This window comes from Saccostrea cucullata, unplaced genomic scaffold, assembly GCF_032062105.1.
Source record: "Saccostrea cucullata isolate Sc308-1 unplaced genomic scaffold, CSIRO_AGI_Scuc_v1 ctg90, whole genome shotgun sequence".
In the NCBI taxonomy this organism is placed as follows: Eukaryota; Metazoa; Mollusca; class Bivalvia; order Ostreida; family Ostreidae; genus Saccostrea; species Saccostrea cuccullata.
Window position 1 is genome coordinate 889,903 of NW_026940868.1, and position 26,296 is coordinate 916,198.

The following is a 26,296-nucleotide window of genomic DNA, read 5'->3' on the forward strand; positions in this document are numbered from 1 at the left end:
ATACGTCCTAAACTGTAAATTAATGATTTTTTTTTAAATTATAGGATTTTTAAATGTCCAAATTTGTTATTATGAATAAAAAATATTTAAGATGTGTTTTTTTTAAGTATTTGAAATAACAAAATATGCAATTTGTGAATCAATTTGCAAAATTTTGTACTAGACAAATGTAAAGTTATGAAATTTGCATAAAGGTTTATGAGGTTTTTTTTTTTAATTATGATTAAAGAACATTTTTAAGATTGACCCAATTTTACTGATTTGTATATACTAAAATGGATTTATCTTGTAATAATTTAATCATTTTTAAGTCCTCAGTTTTATTTAATTTTATATACATGTAGTTAGGTTTGTAAGAATGAGGGTCTGCCATTCCTGACGCTGACCTTGCATTTGCCGCAGACACACAGGTTTCCATAGTTTTTCTGCTTAGTTATCTATGGTTTTTCCTGGGCGGCAAGGGAGGCATAGAGATACTAGTAGGTCATAAGGTTTTTTCCTGTCATTTTTTACATGTATCTCTGTGTTTTTTGTGTTTCATTTTCATAATAAAATTAAATAAAGGAGTGATTTTTTATTGTGAATTTTGAATGAAAATGCAGACATTTCTTTGTTCATCATTGTGGATACTTTAATCATTACCACAAATGTATTTACCTTCATGGCATGTTCTAAGTGTATTTCATCAATATGGTTTGCGCTATGACGAAATGACCCACCTTTAAGATGTGCTAAGTTACATGATTTCACATTTCATCCATAAACCAAAGTTCAAGGTCGTAAATTTATACATTCTGTCTTTATGAAACACTATCATTTCCGAGCGATATTTCAAGAAGATTTTGAGCTTTTGCAATGTAATTTTATACCGAAACTCCCTAGGACCTCTCTCACCCCTCTCAAAGTGTCCCGTCCCGTTTGTTTTATTAGTATTTGTTGTATTACATGTTGCTATTTTTAGCTCAGGGGCATGAGGAGAGTTGTTACGTATAAAACAGGTTCTCGGTGGACTTTATATTCTTATTACATCTACTAGAACTGTTTAATAAAGGTTAAATTAGATATCGTGCATTGTGTAAAATTTTGACAATATCGAACGTGAATATATACATATATGTGACTTCATCTTTGCATATATAATATAGGTTTTTGTGTTTGTCCGAATATAGCAAATATATATGTCAGTGTAAGGAAAGTGAAAAGTATAACAATATTTGTCGACTTTGTTTGGGCAAAATGCAATTTGGCTTCCCTTCTAACACCAACTGTTTGTCTTCGCAAACGACGCCAGGCAAATAGTTTAGATCTTGGGTCCGACAAAAGGCTTGTTGTTTTCAAACTCAGTCAGTTAATGTATAATGTTAGTAATGAAACGAAGGAAATAATTAAAAAATGTGAAATTCTCTGATTTTTACATTTTAATTGTGAGTGAAAATTGTAGTTGATGGCAGTTCTTACGTTGCGTGAAAACAAGTCTTTTATGACAATTAAATGGTAATAACTTTTTTTCCACCCCGTTAATTGTTTTTGTACAGTGCTGATTCAAACATTAACTTTTATAATTCCTAAAAATAATAACTATTTATTTTGAAATCGACCCGGAAGTTACCCATCCAAGTGGGTATCAAAGGACGGGGCCTTCGCTCGGGTCTCCAGGATATCGATGTCGTATTTGGGAGCTGGCTTCTTTACACTGGGCAAAGATATGGATGATTTTTGAATCCCTTTTGTTTCACTTTGAGCAGACCAATGGCGCTGACTCAAATTTCTGCGAGAAGTCTCCGTTGCTTTATTTCGTGAAGACAGAACATTTTTCGCCAAACCTCCGGTTTTGTTTTGTGAGAATGAATGCTTGGGAATTCTTTGTACTACAAAATTGTTCATTTCTATTGGTGGAAGACTCACATACCCTGAATAAGATACCGATTGACCTGGGTTTGTGGAATAAGCGTAAGTTTTTGCTGCTGTTGCACATAGAAACTGTTCGGAAGTTGTCTGATCATCGTTAAAAACGGTAGCCTGAGCGGAAACTTCTTTTCTAATTCCCAATGAAGCTTTTAATTGACGATCCATTTCCACATAGCTGCTTCTGTTCTCAACCATGCGACATGCTTCCCGATTTGTAGTCCTAGAATCTAAAAGACTGATGTTATTTCTCAAATCGAAGAGCTCAGCACCAAGATTGGAAGTTGGATCATCCTCGTCGTTCTCATAATCATCCTCATATTCGTGGCCAGTATTTTCCTCCTGATGTAATATAATTCTTGTCTGACTCATCTTTCCCAACTCATACATTCTTTTGGTATTATCAATAGGAAGGTGATTTATTTCAGATTCTAGTTTAACAAACAGAGTCTTTCCGGGAGTGCTATAGATCGCTAGGTTCTCTTTCGTGTAATCGACTACAAATTGTTTTTTCTTCCTGTGTTTGCTTACTTCTCCAGAGAAAACTATTTTATCATTTTCTCTTTGTATGCCCTTTTCATATTCACAAGACTTTTTAAAAATGATTCTTTTACGTTTGATATTCATTTTATTTTGGGGTTTCTTCAATTTCAGACCAGTAAGGTTTTTGATTTCAGCTCTCTGTTTTACATCGTAGGCTTTGCGCAGCTCCAGTGAGTTGTTAGAATTGGCTGTCTTCTTAATTTTCTTCATTTCTTTGTATTCTTGGATATTATTCTTTTTAGGTTGAGGCTCAGTCTGCTCGCCACTCTTTATTTCTTTGACCATGGGTATTTGCACTTCTTCGAAATTTTTAGAGTGAGTCGTATTCTTTTCTGTGTTTTCAAGACACGTCTTTACTGGTTTTGTATCGGTGGATGATATTTTGGTGACATTTTTCTTGATGGGATGGGACAGGTGTTGATTCAGGTTATTATGTTGATGAATGTTGAAGTTTACTGAAGTTCCATTCTCATCTTTCTCAAAATCATCATCGGTGAGACTGATTTCTTGTGAATCATTACTGTTAATGAACAGATCACTGCAAGATTTAACACACCGGGGATCACTCGTAAAAGTGGAGGGGCATGCTCGTATGTTACTGTACATCGTGGGCGATAGTGTTGTTGCTGTGGATAATCCACACAGAGGACTTTTGTTGGTTCTTGAGTGAGCACATTTGTTCTGCCAGCCGTTTCCTTTTCTCGAACTCATGCTCTCTTGACTGCTTAAAGAATCTTGGCCCACGGAACTTGATGATTTCAGGTCGAAATTATCTGCACTGGACAGACGATCATGTAACAGTATCTCATCGGCCAAAATTTCGCGGGGAACTGCCAGTTGACTGTTGATACCCCTCGAGATGTTACAGTTTTCTTTAGGTGAAACCGTGTGACATTCATTAGATTTTCTTTCGTTCATCCCTTCTGTTGGACGACTTTCTGCCTTCTTGTCCGGAGAAGATCTACGTCTCTTTGAACTGGCAGACAAAGTATTCAACGGTCTCGGTTGCAGAGGTGTATCAGGTCTTCCGGTCTTGACTTCTGCTGAAAAGCAGCCTGAACTCAATTCCTGAGAATTTCGATTTCCGGTCGTATGTTTCATCGAACCAATATTAGGAAGAATTTCCCAACTCAAAATGTTATTACTGCATTTGGTTTCACAATTTGAGGGGATGATCTCAGACGCTGGCTTGCCTGTAAACGTTCTTAAAGAAGAACAATTTTCATTCATGACTGACCCTGGTTCGCAATTTAATTGGGCCTCGCTAATATTTAAGGATCCTGCTGTAATTTTATCATACTTATGGTCTGGTAAATAGATATCATTGAAAGGCTGGGGTTTTGATATTTGCACTGGCTTATCACTCACTGAATTTAGGGAGGAAAATTGAAATTCACTGAAGTTTGGGATACTTTTCTCCTCCTTTGGTGTATCCATTTTGATAACGTGTGTTCAGCTGATAGACAATAACACTGAAACATTGTGAAAATATAATAATGCATTAATCTACAAAAGAAATATCAGGTACCCGGAATTCGATCTTTTTAGAATCACGTTTTTCATGAATTGATACGAATTTTCTACCACGAAGAAACCAAAGTTAGGTCAATAGGTTAATATTTATGAATTTTTTACTTAAGTGACACATACTGAAAAATTATATTGAATCACTAAAACACCCTTTTTAAGATCATGCAGTACGTTTTACTTTCATAAAATATTTAAATTTGATGTATAATTTAAAAAAAAGATTCAAAACGCAAATTTATGTTACATATGGTTTGATTTGAACATATTTTGTTTGGATTGGATACACGTTTTTTTCAATTTAATACATATTTATTCCTTCCCGTACAAACACAATGTATACGTTGTGATGGTCAAGGCAAGTCACACATGTATGTGTGTGTTATGTGTATATGAGATATACGTATGTATTAAAGACACATACTATAATGTATTCTCTAATGTTCATATACTAGTACACTATTTTTGATGTTTGCCGAACAAGGAAAATATTTTATTTAATAAGGAATTTGATTTACCCCACATTCTTTACACAAAATATGAATTGAAAGGCAAATATTTTAAATTAGAACTTATCTGATTCTTAAATAAATTTTTGGACACTACAGAAATCTTGGTTAAAAATTTTATTCATTTCTTAAAATTAGCAATAAGAGATGAGTGCCAATTATAGTTTGCTGATTAACTAAAAGAATGGTGTTAGTCATCTAAATATGTTTCATTCTTGGGTTTGATATTTTTGCATGTCTTTAAATTTTGGCTAAAAGAAAATTTGGGGGAGAGGTTATATTTTGTTTCTCCGCTTTATTAAGAACACAACACTGTCTTAATTTAGTGCGTATTATATTCTTAAAACGTTTTGCCCATTCATATATTATTTTTCTTTCATGTATATGTGTTTCTTCAAAGAACTTGTTTATATATATAATTAAAAAAGGACACCGCATATCTTGCGCGGGGCAGAATTTGAAAAATGGTCTTTTTGAATAATCGTTTTATAGAGCCTCTCTTATCAAAGTATCCTTGAAAGGTCAAAATCTATAGTAAATAAAATGTTTAGACATTTTTTTTTTTCAAATTTTAGAATACATTTCTTTAAAGGTGTTGTAACCATAGCTTGATCAAACAAGCTGTAGATCGCTGTAGAGTTCATTATAACCGTAAAATTTAACAAAGATTTCTTTAGAATTTTGCTGGGAACCCCGAAAAACTTTGCTATATTCGTGAATTCGCTCTATCCGTGTTCGCATTAAATGAATTTTACTGTACAGGGAAAGGTAAACAGCGCGGACCCGTCATGTTCAAAGAAATATTAAGAAAACCAGTCATGAATATGGAATTTTTTTTCATATTAGACAAAGGAAATGTATCCAGATTGCCTATATACAGTCTCTCAGTAAACATTACTTAATATACCGGTATATTTTTAGCCTCTTAAAAAAATTATTCATTCGAAAATAGGTATTTAGATGGTTTGTAAATAGATACAAAATTATTTCAAACTGAATTCCATAAAATATGTTTTTTTCATCTTAGATAATAATATTACTTGATAAGAGCCGTATAATAAGTTGAAATTGATTATGACGTCACAATGTATCTAGCAAAAAAATTTACAAGATCTTGACCTTAAAAATGGGTGTACATAGGCATTGCCTGTTGCCCAATCCTGATTGAATTATACTCAATAAAATATGTTTAAAGTATAACAATTAGAAAGTGATCTAAGCACTACTGTATAGTACTTACCTGAGTTTTTACTTTGAGTATAGTATCAAAGACCCTGTCTTTGCTTGGTTTTGAATCTGTTGCACTATAACTTGATGACTACAGTCATGTGCATCTTTTCACATCTTATTTATGTCGTCACAATGAACAAACTGATGACGTAATAAAAATCAGAAATGCACCATTCTGTAACAGCTGCGAGACGTATATAACATTATAAGCGGAGATGGTAAAACTATATATAACTATTATAAGTAAGTTATTCGCATTTTAATAAATTTTATTTGTTTTGTTTGATATTTTCTTAAGTTTGGTTTCATGAAATACTTCACGGAGCGTTGTGTTTTTGTGTCGCTCTATAATGATTATGATTAGATCTATTAGAAAAGGTCAGAAACAGAAATCAGAAATAAAAGGTATTAAAATGAATACTGAATGTAAACCAATTTTTATTCTCGCCGTCTTTTAATCGCGAATTCTCTGCCTGAAATTCGTTTTATCCGCGACTATCAATTTTCACGAATAGAAAAAAAAACCATTATACATAAAATCTCAATATATTGATATGTTCGCGACGAGAAATATTTGCAAAAAGAAGGTCGCGAATATTTTTAGCACGAGAATTACAGTTGGTTTACTGTTTGGAATAACTTATTTTAAACAAAAATATCTTCGTAATGGAACAGAAAATACATCACAAAAAATTCAAAATATTTATTCTAAAAATTTGACAATACAATTTAATTCTGTCCTCTGCCTGCACCCTATTCCCACTTACCCAATACAGATTTAGTGTTTAACCTGTATTTTTCAAAATGTCGTCTAAGTGTCAATTTTTTTAAAACACGCCTGCATAGTTTAGTCATGTTGTTGGACGTGTATAAGTATAATAGTTGCCACCCGCTTATTTGCACTTTTGCACGTTTATTTGCACTTTCGCACTTAAGTGTGAGAGGGTGAAATTATCACTTTTTATTTTTTAATAAACTTGCTACATTTAAAAACTAAATTTAGACTGCACGACAATAATTTGAAGCCCTTTAAAATCAGCCAGGAAACTGCACCTTTCATCAAAATTTACGTGTAATTAAACTTTGAATTATGTTAAAATTTCATTAGAATCTCTTATTTCACGGTCTTAACTTAATTTTTCTTTGAACGAAGGAAGGAAACATGCTGAGAAGCGTCTGAAATATTGAATGAACTAGAACTTATCAAGGATTATTATGGCGAGGAACAACCGAATCCTACTACAATACATTTCTGTTACAATATATGTTATGATTTTGGGTATGTACATTGTATTTCTCTCACTTACTTTTATGAATAATACGAAAAATAATGTCTTGTACTCATTTCCAATCTAAATAAAAGTCATACAATTATTCAAAATTTTTGATTACATTTGTAAAAGACAAGAGGATGATCTCACACTGGAGACAAAGTATATATTTTTTTTATGATAAAAACATTGTTTAACTCTTTAAATTTTTGTCACTGAGAATAATTTATCAAACAAAGAGCATTCGCTTTATTTCGCTTCGTCTCGGTCAATATTGATATTTATCAGGTAAATATCAGATTATATTCACCACCAATTATATTATTTCAAGGCGTACACCATTCTGATGCCCAAAGATTTGCTCCAAAAACAGACTTCACGTCAAATACTAGTATTTCATCGACAGAAATCCAGGAAGGATCTTCGTCGTCTTCGAAAAACACATCGAACACGTCGTCTTCCCAACAACAAACTACGAGAGCTCCCTTTATTTCTAAAGAAATCGACTCTCTTGTTCTGATTGTGAGTTTTTTCGTGTTGAACACTGGTTTCCTCATAGCAGGGCTATTTTTGTACAAAAAATTTAAAATCAATCAAATATGACTGGGTAAACTTTGATAGACCTGAGAAGTGAACAACATTTAACATAGAAATGTAAAGAAACCATATATACATGAATGCATGAAGATTGTATGTTCGTGTTTGATTTGTGTTTTCATTTTTGCTATTTGTCTGATTAATTTTTATTTCGAATATATCCTGCCAAAAAATATAGTTGACTAATTTTAAAAAAATTATTATAGAATTTTCAAGTTAGACTATTGATCATTTTCAGCTAAAGGTGTATGAACATCTTTTTTTTTTATAATTTATAGGAAAAAAAGTTTTTTCTATGCTAAATATATTTTTTTCTGAAGCCACAAAAATACATCCTTCAAATGTCGTTGAAAATGTATGTTACAAACATTCTGACTGTACACCCAGGTACTCTGTACTTGATATTAAAAAGTTTCTGCTGATTGTCAATACCTATATGTAGTTTTTGGAGACCATGCCCCGGGATCATGAAGCATCTTAAGCTTAAGTCAAAAAATGCCTTAGATGCTGAATTTTTTTTAGAGGTCAAGCAGCCCAAAATGAAAATGCCTTCCGATTTTGTATCATCACTCTGCTATTGTATGCAAATTATGAGTTCCTTTTAACAAGTTTTAAAGATTTTATAGATAATTGAAATTTTGACTTAAGTCTAAGTCTGTTTCATGATCCCGGGACCATATCTTCTTTCCAACAATCCGTTTGAATTCCCGTGGGTTTCCATCGTGCCCCGTTATTAGCAGACCTATTTTTGTATTCAGATGAAGTATAATTTATTTAAACACTTCTTTATGAGAAGAAGAAAACATTTGCTGTTGGCCTTCAACTCGGCATTGATATATCGACGACGTGGTAAAAGGAATTGATCTTAGTTTCACTTCAATTAAAACTTAGATAAATTAGATAAAACTTTGTTTAAAATTCATATATTGCTCCCTATCAGGACCCGGATTATGAATGGTGTCTTTACTAAGATAAAATCTAAATAGATCTTAGTGATACCATTATTTTTATGAAACTCATCATTTTTCCATTCACTTATTTAATTAACCATTTCTTTAAAAAAAAAGATCATTAAAAAAAGGTTGAGAATCGGGGGGTGTCTTTTACAAATATCAAGCCGTCTTTGTTGGCGTAATTAAAGGGGGTGGGGTGGAGGCTTGATCTTGGTTAACGACAGATTATTTTGAACACATAAGCTTAAACATTACGAATAATTGCAGTTCAGATTTATTTCACTGGGCTGCAATTTTTTCTCAATAAAAAAACATAACTAGACTCTTAATTTTCAAGTTGCTTTGAATATACCCAGAGAAGCATTTAAAATAATTTTAAAAATCAGCATAATGATCCTTCAATTGAGGGCGAAATAACTTTCTATCATTTAAAAGAATTGTTTTATTGAAATCTGCAACACCATGCTCCACATATTTATGTATAACGACACATATTTTTTCTCGTTCTTATTTCTTTCGTAAAGTGCAAGTTGAATGTCTACGTACATTATTTATTCAAAATACTAGTAAGTGAATCACTTGTAAAGTACAAGTTGAATGAATTCATAAATTATATAATTAAAAAATATGCGCCACTCGAACCTTAGTTCTTTTTCAATGACCTTTATTTATTATCTATAAATTCCTTTTCCAAATATCATTAACAAGTTTTAATCTAGTTATTTAAATATCGGGGGGGGGGGGGGGGGGGCTATTTAAAGCAATGCCTTACTCAGACGGTTATAAATATTAGCCCCTTCCCTGTATTTGAGTGAGCCTTCATTAAATAGATTAAAAGATTATTTAATCAAATGTAGTGGAAAACACCCTGTGCAAATTGGTTGTTTGAAATTTGAGAATCCATTTTTTTGTCTCATTAAGGTCATACGCAACGTAGTTTGAACTTGATTCGGTTCTTCCCTGGAGCTGAAGAGTTCCACTAAATGATGGACCTGTGTGCAATACTTTTAATGTCTATATATGGAATAGTACACCTCTTCTAAAACAAATTTTGATGACAAAAAATCTGGAATTATTGTCTTGTAATTTTTGTACATTTTTCTTTAAAATGTGCAAAAATTTTCATTTGATATCTTTTCAAAAACCCCTGGACACATGCTGATTTTTAGCTCACCTCAACAAAGTTGGGGGAGCTTATGTAATACCCTCGGCGTCGGTGTCGGCGTCCCGGGTTAAGGTTAAGTTTTTTGGAGCAGTTTTCTTTTTAAGTACTTCTATGTCCTATATTGATTAGACATGCATGGAAGATGCTTCTAATGTGTTTCATTGCACAAGTCAAAGTTTCAGATGCTGCAATTTCAGCAAAGGAATGACCAGGTTAATGTTTTTGGAGCAGGTTAACATTTTTGGTGTAGATCTCATTTCCAAGGAACTATAAGCACTATGTTGACGAAACTTACATGGATGATTACATCTAAGGATGTACACTACCAGACTTGCTTCAGATGCTGAATCTGACCTACTTTTTCCAGTTAAGTGAACAGGTTAATGTTTTTGGTGCAGGTCTCATTTCCGAGTAACTATAAGCCCTATGTTGACCAAACTTACATGGATGATTACATCTAAGGATGTACACTACCAGACTTGCTTCAGATGCTGAATCTGACCTACTTTTTCTGGTTGAGTGAACAGGTTAAAGTTTTTGGTGCAGGGTTCACTTCCAAGATACAATGAGCCCTATAATGACCAAACTTGCATGGATGATTCATCTAAGGATGCATACTATCAGGACTTGCTTCGGACGCTGAATCTGACCTATCTTTTCTGGATTAGTGAACAGGTTAAAGTTTTTGATGCAGGATTCATGTCCAAGTAACTATGAGCTCTCTAATGACCAGACTTGCATGGATGATACATCTAAGGTTGCATTCTACCAGGCTAGCTTCAGATGCTGAATCTGACCTACATTTTTTTCTGGATGAGTGAAGAGGTTAAATTTTTATGCAGGTTTCATTTCTAAGTAACTATTAACCCTATGTTGTGCAAACTCGCATGGATGATACATCTTAGGATGCATACTAATGGATTTGCTCCGGATGCTGAATTCGAAATACATTTTCCAGATAATGGACCAGGTAAAAGTTATGGGTGCAGGTCTATCACCAACAAACTATAAGGCTTAAATAAACCAAACTTGCCAAAATGATGCATCAATTAAGGAATGAAAACTCTTAAACTTGCTTCAGATTCTGGATTTTGATCACATTTTTGTGATGAAGAACTAGTTTGAAGTTTTTATATAGGTCTATTCCAAAGTATCAGATCAAAATTTCATAAACTTTGCATTTTTGGATGTACACTTTTTGTTGAGTAATTGTGTGACTTTGCCTTACTTAAAGACAACATTCGTTGAGGTGAGCTCTATATAATCTCTGATTACCTATGTTTTGTATTAAAAAATGTAATAGTATGATAAGTTTAAATTTGGAATATCTTGAAAAATTATCAGTAGGTAAGGTACCTTGCGTATGTCCTTAATGTTTATATGAAGATGATAAATAAATACAATAAGGAATATGTAACAGAGATCATCGCCCAAAAATTCGTTATATATATATATATTTTTTTTAAAATACACCACTGCTTTCAATTATAAACAATTGATATACATGTTTATATCATGACTTCCTTGTACTATTTTGAAAAATAATCAGAGGAAAGTTAATCGTTCTTGTAATTGATTTCATAATTATACAGAAAACAAACAAATTGACTTCTATATTTGGATGAAAATAAAATATTGATTCTGGCCACTTGAGCGTATAAAGTTGAAAAGTCTTTTTTTTAAGAATTCTTCTGGGGAATCTTTATCATGACCTAAAAGAAAAGAGAGTCCAAATTTTAGCCAATCAGTGGTACTATTGAATGAGATATATTCTCACACATACCCAACAAATTTTTGAAATTTGATTTTCTTTAAAGAGATATAATTACTATTTAAAAATTATACATCATTATTTATGAAGAAAATGAGGTACAATGTTACCGTTTTGACTTCCTGATATTGGCTTAGGTTGTATTCACCCCTGAAAGTAAAGAAGGTGGTACTTGGATTTAACATCATTCTGAATTATTTAATTTGAATGCTTCGTGAAGGATAATTCATAATGCTCCTTGGGAAATGAAAATATTTTTAAAAAGTTTTTTTAGGGAATAAATACTCTGGGAACAAACTCACATCTCCCTTCCAATGCCAGACATTTTGAATCCTCCAAATGGAGCGTGGTAATTTGGGGCATTGTAACAGTTTACCCTGCAAACATAGGTAAAAAGCAAACATAGTTAAGATACGGAATAAAAAAGTTAACAATTATATTTCACAAGGTTTATATACATTACAACAGCCAAGGTGTAATAGACTAGGTTCTACTCTTTATACTCCGTAATTCACAGTACAGAATACAGTCCATACCAAACAGTCCCCGCTCTGACCCCCTGTACAAACATCATGGCGGTATCAATACTTCTGGTAAATATGGCGGCCCCCAGACCATAATGTGTGTCATTGGCTCGCTCAATTACTTCATCCAGTGTACTGAACTTAAAGATTTGTTGAACTGGTCCAAAAATCTAAAAATTCAGATCGATAATGTATTGAAGTGTTCACTTCTAAAGGAACGAACTTTTGAATTACAATTTGCAAAATCTGTCTTTAAAAATACATACTGTAAGATTGTTTCCTTACGAATGAATTTTGTTAACAAAGCACTCCAATAATCATGAGTATACCTCTTCCCTGGCTATCCTCATGTTGTCCGTTACCCCCGAGAAGACCGTGGGCTTGATGAAGAATCCTTTACCCCCCGCAGCTTCTCCCCCGCACTCTAGTTTAGCCCCCTCCTTCTTGCCAGACTCGATCAACTCTAGAATCTTCTGGTACTGGTCTTTATCAACCTACATCAGGAGAGATGAGTATATTTTTGCCATATTTTGTTCCATATCACGTGACTTTAATGAAGTTATAATTAGAGACATGATGCACCGTGTACCTGTGGTCCATTTTTTGTAGAAAACTCAAAAGGATCTCCGTATGTCCTCTTCTCTGCCATTTCTTTGCTTTTAGCCACAAACTGATCGTAAATTTTCTCATGGACGAAGGTTCTGCTTCCGGCAACGCAGCACTGACCCATGTTGGTCATCACGGCTTCATGGGACCATGCTACGGCCGACTCAACTAGGAAAGGGAGAAAATAAATGATTGCCAATTACTGAGTTATTTTATTTGCTAAGAACATGAAGAATGAGTTCCTATAGTATTTGGATTAAATAAAATTCCATGGCACAATATTATTTAAAAATAGTATACACGCTTCAATTTTTTTATTGATGAAAAAAAATAAAGTCAGGTTAATCATTTCAGGAGACATTACCAAGAAGCATATGTTTTCATACGGTTAATGAAGTCATTATTGTTATTTTATTTTAAAAAAGAATGTGTACGAACGATCAGCATCGTCCATGATGACGTTTGGACTTTTCCCTCCAAGTTCCAATGTTGTGCGTTTGATATTCGTGGCGCCTGATGCCTGCAGTATAATCTGCCCAACCTGACAGACGGGAAAAAACTTTACTAAAAGCGTTAAAACTACATACAGTTGATTTCAGTATCTTGAGCATGAATATCTCAATAACTATTGATATGCCGAAGTGAGTTGAAAATTCGAAACATTTTTCTTTATGTATTTTAACCTCAATATAAAAATTCAAAGATGTCTTTAGTTTCCCTTGTTCCATACATGTACGACAGTGTTAAAATCCTTTGTTGTGCAAAACACACAAATTTCCAAATGAAATGATGAAATATAGAAATATCGGACTGCCCCACCTCTGTTGATCCAGTGAAGGCGATCTTGTCCACCTCTGGGTGTCCAGTGATAGCGGCACCAGCAGTAGGACCGTAACCATTGACAACATTAACAACGCCAGGAGGAACTCCAGCCTACCAAAAACATATCACATATCTCCAAAAGATACTAGTATTCTATGCCACCCCCCTTTCAGTTTAAGCATTTCAGGTGAGCTTCATACACTATGGAAATCAAAGATAAAATCTATCAATTTACTAGTATGTCTTTGTTTCTGATAAAAAAGAATTAGAGTTTGTTTTTTAATGTACACTATATATTCAGCCTTACCTCTTTACAGAGGGAGGCCATGTAGAGAGCCGTTAGTGGCGTTTGCTCTGCCGGTTTGAACACGATCACGTTGCCACAGGCCAAGGCAGGGGCCAGCTTCAGGGCAAACATGGCCACCGGGTAGTTCCACTGTAAGTGAATTGTTTCTTAGATGTTTTATCAGTAAGTACTTCTTTGTAATCATTTTACTGTGACTTTGTTGTTGGGCCATCTATAAGATAAGCTTGAAGAAATGCAATGGTTGTACTGTAAATGATTACTCTAAAGCACGGTTTCATACCGGAATAACTGCTCCACAGATGCCTACAGGTTCATGTCTTGTGTAACACATAAAATCTCCATCTGTAAAAATAAAGGTAACCATACTTGGAAAAAATATTCTTGACTTTTTGGATTCTGATCAATATACAGTGATACTTCTCCAAACCGTTACTCTGAGAACCGGTTCCCTCTATTCATCGGCCAATTTTTAATGTCAAAGCAGAAATCTATTTTTTCATATGTGAGCAAAAATATGAATAACTGATGAGCATCCATACCAACAGGTATTGTCTTCCCTCCAACTTTATCGGCGCAACCGGCAAAATATTTCAATATGTTTGCTGAGAATAGCATCTCGCCGTAAGCGTTCATATAGGGTTTTCCGTTATCATACGTCTCAAGACTCTGTAAGCAAAAACGGACTTCAAATATACGCCTATATATAGCAAATGCATATTTTTTAAGGAATGAAGGTTTCCTCTATAGTGGGTATAATAATAAAAGCCTACTCCCAAATACTGTGCATCTCTCTCCATGAGCTGTGCGATTTTGTAGATCAGAGCACCTCTTTTGCTTGCATCCATACGCCGCCATGCTGATCCAAGTTTGAAAGCTACTTTTGCAGCCTCGACCGCTTTGTCTACATCTGCCTAAAAACGACGGGAAAGTTGATGAACAAGAAAATTTTCAACTGTACGTCTGTTTTCATCTTTGCAAACCATGACTTTTTGGTACCTACCCTGAGCTTTCTGCAAAGCAAAAAGGCTTGGCTTGCAAAGACGGCGTACCCGGTATATGGCAGACAGAAAAGTCTTGGTAGCAACAGACTTGGCTTTCACATTATTTTTTTATCAAATGTAAAATACAAATATATGTTATTCTAGATTTTTCCTTCAAGATCTCGAGTAACAAAATAAAAATGATCCTAATTAGGTCCGGTTGCTATACAAAGGCAGACATTGAAGAAAACTTTGCCTCAAAGCATTAGAAAATGGTATAAATAACCTTAAATCAAAGATGATATAAAGACATCCCCCTCCATTGACAAAAAACCTTAACTTTTCCATTATGAATATTTTAAAAACAAGCATCATTGGTATTATTGTACCTTTTCATTGTAGTTTTTAAATCGTGATTACTGTTTATCATGTCTTCACATTTCACGTTAAAGAGTATCTCTATGTGGCCTTGAGATATTACCTTGTCGCCCTCGGTGACGTCACAGATTTTCTCTCCGTTGACCGGGTTGATGGTAGAGAATGTCTTTCCGCTAACAGAATCTACAAACTCGTTATTGATGAACAGCTGAAACCATAAAAATACACCTTTATTATATAGAATATTTTTGTATATATATGTTTTTTTCTTTCTTTTGTAATGAGTAGAACAAGATGTGTTTCTGAAACACTGAGGCCTCCGTATGCATGGCAACATAGCGAAGATTAAACTTTTGTTAAATGTAAATTAAATGTGTTGGTATCCAAAGGAAGGTATTCTCACAAGAAGTGCAATTGTGAAATAGGAAATCCCTAGCACCACCTGATCAAACGTTATGGCCATTGATAAGTTTTTGAAAGGTAAGTCAAACGCCAGGGTCAAGGTCAGATGGTCAACGCTGTTGTTTTCTAAAGAAAGGTCTTATCACAATAATTACATATGTGAAATATGAAAGCGCTAACCTACTCGCTCAAAAGTTATGGCCAAAGTTTTTTTTAAAGGTAGGTAAAAGTTGTTGGTATCCAATGAAAGGTCTTTTCTCAAGTATGTTTCTGAAGTATGAAGCCCTAATCCTTCAAAAGTTATGGTCAAGGATTGTTTTTAAAAAGATGGTCAAAGGGTCAAAGTTCTAGGCATGCAGTGAAAGGTCATCTCACAAGGATAAATATGTGAAGCCGAGATTATGGCCGAGGTTAAAGTTTTTTAAAGTACGTAAATCTCCGAGGTCAAGGTCAAAAGTTGTTGGTATCCAATGAAAGGTCCTGTAACAAAGGACATATGTATGAAGTATTAAAGTATTAATTATAGGGAGAGGGCTAGAATACGCTGAATCTGCTGCCCAATCCTATTCACATTAACATCATTGAATAAAATATTGTTGAAATTAAGTATTAAAGTCCTAGTATCTACCGTTCAATAGTTATGACCAAAGTAATTTTATGGATTTTTTGTGTGCAAAAGTGTGTCAAACTCCAAGGTCAAAGTCAAAATATAAAATTCATAACTCTACTAAATCAAAAAGTTATGCCCGAGGTTAATTTTTGCGGACAAACAGACATACAGATAGAAATACTGTAAAGACAGACAAACAGACAGACGGACGGACACGACAAAAAACTATATACCCCCGAATTTTCGATTACGGGGACATAAATATCATCCAAGTTAGACCATTTTATTGGTTCTGCTAATTTTGAGGGATCGCTTTGCATTTTTTCTGTCTTTTTTTTTCTTTTGTATCATTCTGTGTAATTATTTTATTTTTATTTATTTTAGAGAAGATAGAGATCTGTAATTCTATATTATTGCATTTCAATATACCGGTATATATTGATCATAAGCTTGTTTCTTTTTAAAATAATTTAAAATTTAATTTTATATATGCATGTGTGCAGAATAAGATATGTGTACAGCACATCTCTTTATTAAAGAACTTATCTATCGTTTCTTCATTAACTGTGAAAATTTGCCGATTTCTATTTTTTGACCTATTTAAACGTGACTCTGCCGGGTTCTACAGTGAAGTAAACATACAGTTATACAACTGAAGTAATAAATTGTGGTCTAAACATAGATTCGCTATGGAGTCATAGAATTATTTTTTTTTTCAGTTTGAAGAACAGTTTTAAAAATCCAGAAAATATACTTACCTTCGTAAATTTAATTTCAGGTTTACGTATTGGTTGTGGAAATTGCTCCATGTCGGTAATAATATCCTTGACAGATGCAGACACAGGCAGACAGTATGAGTGGGGGACCTTAGACGGGTTTTGTTATCTATATCTGTATATATTGCTGGCAATATACGATAGATCGAAAGCGTGTACGACTGACCAGATGATACAATAACAAACAGAAAGAAGGATGTGCCTCCAATCGTGATCAGTTGGTATGTTGACAATTTTGACCAAGTTGACACTGCTTGTGTGAACTGGAAAAAAAATAATAACCATAAAGTACACCAAAACCAGTATACATCACCAACTCAATAAGTCAAAACAATGCACGCCCATGTAAGAACAGGACATACCAGAATCATCCACAATTATAACTCAAAAAAGAATGAATATATAATGCTTACCAGCTTACGTAGTAACTCACGTATTTGAAGCACTCTCGCAGAATCTCAAATCAAGGCAGACAGTTCTCTATATCTATCAGTATGTACAAGTGTACAAATGTTTCTTTTTCGCCGGCAATGTTTGACTCTCTTAGTTTTTGTGTCTTTCTGATTGTCATTGTCTGTCTCCTTGTAGTGTATATCTTTGTCTGTTTGTTTGTCCATCACTGGGATCATTGTTGTCCAAGCCCCTCTGTCTCTGTGTGTTTGTCAATCCCTACTTTTCTGTCATCCATCTATTTCTCTTTCCGGCTGTCAATGTCTGTCTTTATGTCTGTCAGTCTCCGTCTGTCTCTATCTTTCTATTTGTCTTTCAGTGTCTATTGCTGGCTGCTTTGAATTCGCAGCCTTTTGCAACGAGGGCGAAAGGGACGAAAATAAAACAAGAGAACATATCTCCTGGTGTTCAGTAATATTGAAATTTGCATTTTCACGAAGCATCTGTGACATTTATTCTGCTCAAAAATCATTTTGAAACAGACCTGTATTTGCCAAGGCTGTTATGCATTTATTTACACAAACATGCTGCCATATCAATACTGAGTCAGATATCTACGAAAAAATAAAATGAACTTGAAACAACCTGACAATTTTTTTTTGATATCGAACATACGTGGCAAATAATCTTAAGTCAATTCAAAAGTTACCTAGCATAATCTGATAACTAAATAATAATAATAAGATGTGTTTGTGAAACACTATGCGCCCGGCGGCAACAAAGTTATAAACATATTTTTAGCATATAGGTCACAGTCAAGGTCAAAAGGTCATTGTCGTTTGAAAGAACTTGATTAGTGAAGTATGCATACGAAAAAGGAAGTCTCTATCTCTCATGGTTCAAAAGTTATGGTGAAGGTTCAAAAAAGCTATTTCTAGCATATAGGACACAGTCGATAGGCCATTGACCTTATGAAATTAATTTATGCCAAATATTAAGTCTCTATCTTTCTTCGTTCAAAAGTTATGGCAAAGGTTAAAGTTTGCCGACAAAAAAGCTATAATTAGCGTATAGGTCACAGCCAAGGTCACAAGGTCATTGACCTTGGTGTCATTTAAAAGAGCTTTATCAGTAGTGTGCATATCAAATATAAAGTCTCTATCTTTTCTGGTTCAAAAGTTATGACGAAGGTTAAATTTTGCAGAAAAAAATATTTTTAGCATATAGATCACAGTCAAGGTCACAAGGTCATTGACCATGGTGTCTTTTGAAAGACTTTATTTAGTGGAGTATGCATACCAAAGTCTCCTTCGTTCATGGTTTAAAAGTTATGACGAAGGTTAAAGTTTGCAGACAAACAGATAAACAGACACGACAAAAACAATATACGTGTCATGTTGTAAATTTTGAATTTACCGGGTGGCAGTAAATACAAAATTTACAACATGACAACTTGCTAATTTTCAAAATGCAATTGAAAATCTTGTGCAAGGAAGACTTAGTCCATTTTTATTACCAGAATCCATTTTAGAACATACCATTCGGCAAATTGAACACAAACTTGCAAAGCAATACAACAAATTCTATCTTATTCTCAATCATCCAGCTCAATTCTACAAGGAAGCTGACTTTATATATGCACGACATGGGTCATCACTTTACCTTACTGTTCGATTTCCAATTTCTTCGCATGCAAATCCCTTAACACTCTACCAAATCCTTTCCCTCCCTGTTCCCATTAACAGCACTTCTAACCATGCCTCCCAACTACTAGATATGCCTGACTATTTAGCAATGTCTGGTCGTCATGATCAGTTTGCCATTATTAACCAGAAACAACTTTCAAAATGTGCTAAAACTCATGCAGCTCTTATGTGCAACTTTAACATTCCACTAATCCCTACCACTGTCCCAAACTGCATAACAGCACTGTTCTTTAACAACAAGAAACAGATTAAGAATCTGTGCAATTTTAGATTTATTCCAAATCTGTTAGAGTCAAACCTTATTGAATTGACGCCTACCTCAGTTTTGTTGTACAATGTCAAAAATATAAACGTTGACTGTCCAAATTACCAAAAAGTGTCACAGGGGTGTACATTTTGTATTTTTGATCTCCCATGTCAATGTTCAATTTCAACTGAATCAATGATTTTTACACCAAGATTGGTAGACTGTCAAAAGCAACTTACAAATGTTTCTATATTGTACCCTGTCAATTTAGCTTTGTTACAGGAATTTTTCAACAATTCTAAATTAGCATCAGTCTTTGGTGACACCACTTTTCCTGACCCAATTGACTCAATTGTACCTCAGATGAAAATTTATAACCATTCATTTTCTGAAGTTTTGGTTGATGATAGAACTTTTCATTTAAGTCTAAAGAAAATTGCAAAAGCTGCTAAACAAGATAGTGTGGCATTCAAATCATTAGAAGAACCACTGTTAGATGGTCAAATTTTTCTAGACTCAGACTATTTTGATACCAAGTCAATATTGTTATATGTCACAGTAACTGGTACAGTTGTATCTATTATTATTTGTGTCATACTTATTATTAAGCTAAGGCAATTGGCAGCTGCATTAATTGTTTTACAAAGAGTTGTTTCTGTAAAATCACTGAAATCAGAATTACCATCATTTATTTATGAAAATCTTGACAAGAAAATTGAAACTGATACAGAAATACAAAACACATTTTTCTCTGAATTTGGTTGGATTCAAGCATCTGTTGCCATAGGCATTATTGTTTTTGTTGTTTTAATTATCATTCTTATTTTATTGATTTGTCTTCGAAAACGTCAAAAAGGTACAACTCTGTATTTGGAAATTACATCTGGAGGTGACTGTGTCACGATCCCTATTGTTCGTTTGCCTTTGTGTCCCTCCTATTGGAACATCTCTAGAGTTAATGTAGAGGATGTAACTGTTTCATCTTTTCCATCATGTAAAATGTTTGTACAATGGGAAAATTTTCAAATTACCAGCAAACTCAATGCTAGAACAATCAAAGTTAAAGATTCATTTAGCATTTCTTACTTAGAGTATTATGCACTCAAACGCATCATAAACCAACCATTTTGTGCATATGTATTAATTGGTCATCAACGCATGTTCAAACCTCTAAATCCATCTCAAGAAATTGACCCATAAATTTCTTAACAACTTTTATTGGCCCAGTGTACCTTTTAGCCACATTCTCCCATGTTTTGTGCAGTCTAACTTACTGATTTGAAACATATGGCTTATTTGTGAGAGTGTTATGTCTGTGTGTATGTCAAATTTTTCACATTACTATGTTTCATGACATTATTTTCCTTTTTCCAGGTATGTTCAGAAATTTGTATTGGAATGTTTTACAATCTAAGAATACCTGGACTGATTCATTTTCATGGCATACTTTTGATGCCTGACTTTCTGTAAATATATGTGTATATATATATACCTTTTTATTTTCCATAGAAATAGACTTTTTCCTTTATGTTACAGTGTATAATATTTTTCTTTTTTTTTCAAAATAGGCTTTAGGGTCTAAAGCCATTCAGAGAAGGGTGGAGTTGTCATGTTGTAAATTTTGTATTTACTGCCACCCGGTAAATTCAAAACTTTTAAATATATATTTTTGTTATTGATTTTAAATATTTTTAATTAATTCATTCATTTAATTTAAATACTGCAAATTCACTTACAAGACATTTATTATTTTTATAAATATCTAATTAACACCAACTTTATTAAAGTATAAATGATATTATTTTGAATTAAGAAGAGATATTGCAATAGTCATGATTATTTAAATGACATTTCCTATTTTTGTTTAGACACCTTTTTACTTGGATTTTTGCAAGCAAATTCTGAAACGGAAATAATCCCTTGATAAAACATTGTTCTTGACCATTCCTTTGTCCTTTTTGTAGCTTAGGCAAATAGGGTTAATTGATAACAAGGAAGATTCTGACACTTCCCAGGTAGACAAAGGGTGACACTTATATTTTACTCAATCTTGGCAATTTTATGGTCTTTGATCTATTAAGTTAGCTCTTTCACAGTTTACTTATCAGATAATTAGGTGATAACTTTGAAACCATTTAGCCTTGAGTGATTCGGCCCTCCTTTTTCTATAATCCTTTACGTAATAATTAAATAGAGCTTTCGGACAGATCGTAAATTAGTTTTTCTATCACATGACCAAAATGTAGTTTTTTGATTGGATACCTGCTGGTCAGTCGGAATTTGGTATATGCGCTCGCGTCCTTTTTGTGGTCATTCCATTGCGAGCTCTGATTTACAATATACGTATCGACAAGCCTTATTCTGACTTTGTTTTATTATTTGCAGGTATGATACAATTTTTATATTATTTTTTCAAGTTACTTTGAAAAGATATTTGTTTTTATTGGTAATGATCTGAGTTTCATAATTCTTTTATTTACAATAATTTTTGCCATTTGAGAAATACTCTTATTGAACCTCTCAGGGATAATTTTATTGTTTTGTAAATAGAAAATGGTGTCAATTTTTATGGTTTATTTCACCTCTATATTCACATTTTTTATTTCAATTGCATTCTGATGTTTTTATATCATATTCTCGACAAAACTGAATTCTTGTTAGACTACTGTATTTGAATTTCGCGCTGTTTCTAAATTTACCATAGAACTCTTTAGTACCGGAAGTTACAAAAGTTAAGATCTATTTTCATTTTATGCACATGTTTTCGGGAGAGTACAAAATCATGGAATTTGTTAACAATAAATGGTATTTAAGGTAAAAGTTTATATTTGTAATCGATTTACCATAATTCTGTTCACTTTAAAGATAATTGTTTATCACTCTGTCGAAGAAACTTGTTTACTGATTGTGTTCAGTTCTAATTTTAGATGTAGTTCGATTGTCTGTAAATATGTTCTGTTCAATAAAAAAGAAGGTTTCCGATAAAGTATTTTTGGTTAAAGTTGGACAATTATGACATTCTGATGAAAACTAAAACATATGTTATGTAATTTTAAATAATTAATTGAACATGTTGTTTTTCTATTGAGACACAGAAACTGCTATGTTAATCCTTTTATGATTATTGTCTCATTGTAAAGATTTGTCATATCATGTCATATGTTTGATATTAACATGTTGTCATTCCATTGCGAGCTCTGATTTACAATATACGTATCGACAAGCCTTATTCTGACTTTGTTTTATTATTTGCAGCATTTGCAACTTGTGCACTAAGACCACTAGTGTCCCTTGCACCTTCAAAGCAAAGCCATTGGAACGGCTAATTCCCCATCTTGAGTACCAATTCCCCAAACAACCATAACATAAACTATTAAGAAGTTTACTACACCATTTTCTATTTACAAAACAATAAAATTATCCCTGAGAGGTTCAATAAGAGTATTTCTCAAATGGCAAAAATTATTGTAAATAAAAGAATTATGAAACTCAGATCATTACCAATAAAAACAAATATCTTTTCAAAGTAACTTGAAAAAATAATATAAAAATTGTATCATACCTGCAAATAATAAAACAAAGTCAGAATAAGGCTTGTCGATACGTATATTGTAAATCAGAGCTCGCAATGGAATGACCACAAAAAGGACGCGAGCGCATATACCAAATTCCGACTGACCAGCAGGTATCCAATCAAAAAACTACATTTTGGTCATGTGATAGAAAAACTAATTTACATCCGAAAGCTCTATTTAATTATTACGTAAAGGATTATCACAAGGCTAAATGGTTTCAAAGTTATCACCTAATTATCTGATAAGTGTTAGCTAACTTAATAGATCAAAGACTAAAACCAAGATTGTGTAAAATATAAGTGTCACCCTTTATCTACCTGAGAAGTGTCAGAATCTTCCTTGTTATCAATTAACCCTATTTGCCTAAGCTACAAAATTACAAAGGAATGGTCAGGAACAATGTTTTATCAAGGGATTATTTCTGTTTCGGAATTTACTTGCAAAAATCCAAGTAAAAAGGTGTCTAAACAAAAATAGGAAATGTCATTTAAATAATCATGACTATTGCAATATCTCCTTAATTCAAAATAATATCATTTATACTTTAATAAAGTTGTGGATATTTATAAAAATAATAAACTTGTAAGTGAATTTCAGTATTTAAATTAAATGAATGAATTAATTAAAAATATTTAAAATCAATAACAAAAATATATATTTAAAAGTTTTGAATTTACCGGGTGGCAGTAAATACAAAATTTACAACATGACATACGCCTCAGATCTTTCGATCCAGGCGCATAAAAAACAGAGTACATTCCTAACATATTATTGGACTGTTCATATAATTACTGGACTAAATAATGAGTTTTGAAGAAAGCAGAAACGAAGGATATCACGATACTGTTTAAACCCATCTTAATACTATGCTTTAATCCGTCTTTCTTATATCTGCTTCTTTCTCATGTTTCTTTCTAGTTTAGATAATAAATTATCTACATAAATAGGCTTATATTGTCTATGCCTAATATAAAGATATGAGCTTATTTCAGTTAACATGAAGTGGTGAATATAAAATAGGCCACGCTGTCCTTGAGGTGGATCCAGAATTTTTTACTCTGGGTGGGAGTGGGGATGAAGGGGGTTTTACGTGTTAGCCACTGACCTGTGTAACTTGCACGTCAAACTTGACTGGCCCGAACGTCAAAAACCTATTTCGGGGGGTGGGTGGGTGGTATGATAATGAACACACAAGGTAATTTTTTACTTGCTTTAGCATATGAATTACCTTGCAAATTTCAATAATCCGCGCATGACTAATTCAATAATTAGTAAACGATACGTTCATGCTTCGATCAGAACAACTAGCTCATTTTTACAAGGTTAAAAAAAAACAATTAAAAAAAATTGTTCTATGGCTTGTCACATAGTTAGAATAATCTGTGTCTCGGGACAAGCCCTCGTCCCATATCAAAATGCCTCCAATAAATTCGCAATGTAGCAGAAAATTGCAAAACGAGAACCAATCCTGGAATCTGTTTGACAAGGAGAGATGGAATGCTGTCTTCACTTCCTTTGGTTTGAGGACACTCACGTTGTACCTTGTCCTCCTGTTTGTCATGCTGTTGAATTTCTTGAGGCTTAGTCTTACTGCCGTCATCAACAGATGGTGGTCTGATGAAATGTCTGCTCCTGTAATCGCCCTGACATCTTTCCATGCTCTTCGAAATGTCTTGTTGATGCAAACGTGATCAATCTGGTTATCCATAATCCACATGGTCAGGGATCTCCATAGCCATGTGGCCTTCTGAATCCTTATATGAGGAAAAATGCTTCCTCCTATTACAAGCCGGTTAAGTGAGCATAGGTGTGCAAATATCTCCCCGTTCTCATTCATGTAGCCCATTCCTTGTGTTCCTGTGACTTCATTGTAACCACGTTGTACCTCCATGGATAGTCTTTTGTTGGGGCAAAAAATTGGATGATGTTCAATTTGATCTTGCTTTTCTTGATGTTTAACTTGGCTGTTATTATTCGGGAGTTGACAGGTTCCCATCCAATAAGAAGACGTTGTGCCTCCATCAGGCCTACACCTTTGATGTGGTGGACTCCCTCCTCTGTGTGTCCTGAATTACAATGTTTCCCTGGTGGTCAGCCTCAGCTTTCCTGTCCGTAGCCACCTAGTCTCACTCTGTCCTAGGAATCAAATGTTATAGTGCTTCATCTCCTTTGCTACCTGTGCTACTAGTATTCTTAATCTGCTTCATATATTGTTCTGATGTTCCAAGTAGCAAATATGATCTTTTTCCTGGGTGTCAGAAAAGGAGTCAGCTCTGCCGTTTCCTTTCGGCTTTCATTGCACAGCATCATAGTTATGTTGGTTTTGGCTTGTCGTTGATGCTTTTGTAACTAGATGTTTTATAGGCAGGGTTGTTGACCCTAAGCAAACCTCTGGTAACCTCGAGGAAAAGTCGTTTGATTTTGGAGTTTCCTTTATATGATTTTCTTTCCTGGATATTGATCACAGTCTGCCCATTCGGTTTTACATTAGTGTTTCCTTCACATATGCTTACCTACAAGTGGATGTGGCTGCAAGACAGCGGAGGTATGGAATTAAAGTTTTCCTTTTCATAGATGAGCTACTGTATAGTTATTTTCGCCCCGTACGTGCTATTTTCGCCCTTTTACACTTGCGAACAAGTTTGCCCCGTGCTAAATTCGCCCAGCCATGGTTCTGTTTAAGAAATTATGTTCTCTTATAATTCGCACCGTTTTAATTCGCCTAACGCTGAACAGGGCGAAAATAAAATAAGGCGAAAATTTCCCTGTATACAGTATTTTCCCAGACTTATGAGCCCCATCGACCCAAAGCACTGGTTTTCAGGCGCCAGGTAACTCTTAAACCCTTCTCCTATCAGTAGTAGCAGTTCCGCCGGACTTGATGAAAGCCACACGAGCAGGCTAGGAGCTGGACTTGGTTGTCAGAGGCTATTTGAGACGCATACCATAAGGAGCGTTTTATAGACAATGGAAGCTTATCCCCATTGCCACCCCTTGGCTATGACAACCTTTGAAACCAGAGAGAGAGAGAGAGAGAGAGAGAGAGAGAGAGCTACAGTCCCCCCGCCTCACGCCACCCCCAAAAATGTCGTAGTCGGTGCCTTGGTCCCCCCCCCCCCCCACAGGGTTGGTAATATTTTGAGATGGCAGTTTTAATTAACGGAGAAATAAAAAGAAAAATTGTGCAATTTCTGTGCGCAGTAAATATACCTTTATCAAATATGTGACAGTGTAGCGCTCTGGTCGTCCATACCATTATTTTAGACCAGCGAGCTACATATCTACAGCTACATTCATTAAAGCTGTAAAAATTGCATCCTTGTGCCGCTCAAAAGGCCAACATTTGTAAATTTCTAAGTCTTCATTTGTAGGTTCTTCCATGAACAAACATGACAGATTACCAACAACGAGTGTAGAAAACATTTATTGGTGAATTTTATACAAACCATATACTAATAAAAACCAAAACAAAAAAAATTACCTTTCAATACTTTCTCAAATT

The 26,296-nt window shown here is 34.0% G+C and overlaps 3 protein-coding genes across 3 annotated transcripts; 1 reads left to right on the forward strand and 2 right to left on the reverse strand.

Moving 5' to 3' along the window:
- Positions 1 to 1,395: 1,395 nt before the first annotated feature.
- On the reverse strand, positions 1,396 to 5,816 carry LOC134256524 (uncharacterized). The gene is made up of 2 exons (XM_062739183.1): positions 5,725 to 5,816; positions 1,396 to 3,920 (listed from the first exon to the last, which is right to left on the reverse strand). The coding sequence occupies exon 2, from the start codon at positions 3,883 to 3,885 to the stop codon at positions 1,606 to 1,608; it is 2,280 nt and encodes a 759-aa protein (XP_062595167.1). The 5' UTR covers positions 3,886 to 3,920; positions 5,725 to 5,816; the 3' UTR covers positions 1,396 to 1,605.
- A 5,436-nt stretch (positions 5,817 to 11,252) lies between these two features.
- Positions 11,253 to 17,066, reverse strand: LOC134256505 (aldehyde dehydrogenase 1A1-like). The gene is made up of 14 exons (XM_062739142.1): positions 16,859 to 17,066; positions 15,192 to 15,296; positions 14,501 to 14,641; positions 14,270 to 14,396; positions 14,011 to 14,072; positions 13,731 to 13,859; positions 13,421 to 13,534; positions 13,040 to 13,142; positions 12,585 to 12,769; positions 12,325 to 12,489; positions 12,008 to 12,165; positions 11,774 to 11,848; positions 11,582 to 11,621; positions 11,253 to 11,412 (listed from the first exon to the last, which is right to left on the reverse strand). Exons 1-14 carry the CDS (start codon positions 16,907 to 16,909, stop codon positions 11,380 to 11,382), a joined length of 1,488 nt encoding a protein of 495 aa, XP_062595126.1. The 5' UTR covers positions 16,910 to 17,066; the 3' UTR covers positions 11,253 to 11,379.
- Positions 17,067 to 18,725: 1,659 nt separating this feature from the next.
- On the forward strand, positions 18,726 to 22,600 carry LOC134256510 (uncharacterized). The gene is made up of 2 exons (XM_062739147.1): positions 18,726 to 22,033; positions 22,475 to 22,600. Exon 1 carries the CDS (start codon positions 19,043 to 19,045, stop codon positions 20,417 to 20,419), a length of 1,377 nt encoding a protein of 458 aa, XP_062595131.1. The 5' UTR covers positions 18,726 to 19,042; the 3' UTR covers positions 20,420 to 22,033; positions 22,475 to 22,600.
- Positions 22,601 to 26,296: the final 3,696 nt, after the last annotated feature.

Bases quoted from the DNA above. Each gene is read 5' to 3' on its own strand.
- LOC134256524 (XM_062739183.1), bottom strand. From the start codon at position 3,885: ATGGATACACCAAAGGAGGAGAAAAGTATCCCAAACTTCAGTGAATTT.
- LOC134256505 (XM_062739142.1), bottom strand. From the start codon at position 16,909: ATGGAGCAATTTCCACAACCAATACGTAAACCTGAAATTAAATTTACG. The intron at 14,642-15,191 runs GTAATATCTCAA...CGTCGTTTTTAG, and splicing joins ACGTCACCGAGGGCGACAAG to GCAGATGTAGACAAAGCGGT. The intron at 11,413-11,581 runs GTAACATTGTAC...CTTTTCTTTTAG, and splicing joins AATATCAGGAAGTCAAAACG to GTCATGATAAAGATTCCCCA.
- LOC134256510 (XM_062739147.1), top strand. From the start codon at position 19,043: ATGCCTGACTATTTAGCAATGTCTGGTCGTCATGATCAGTTTGCCATT.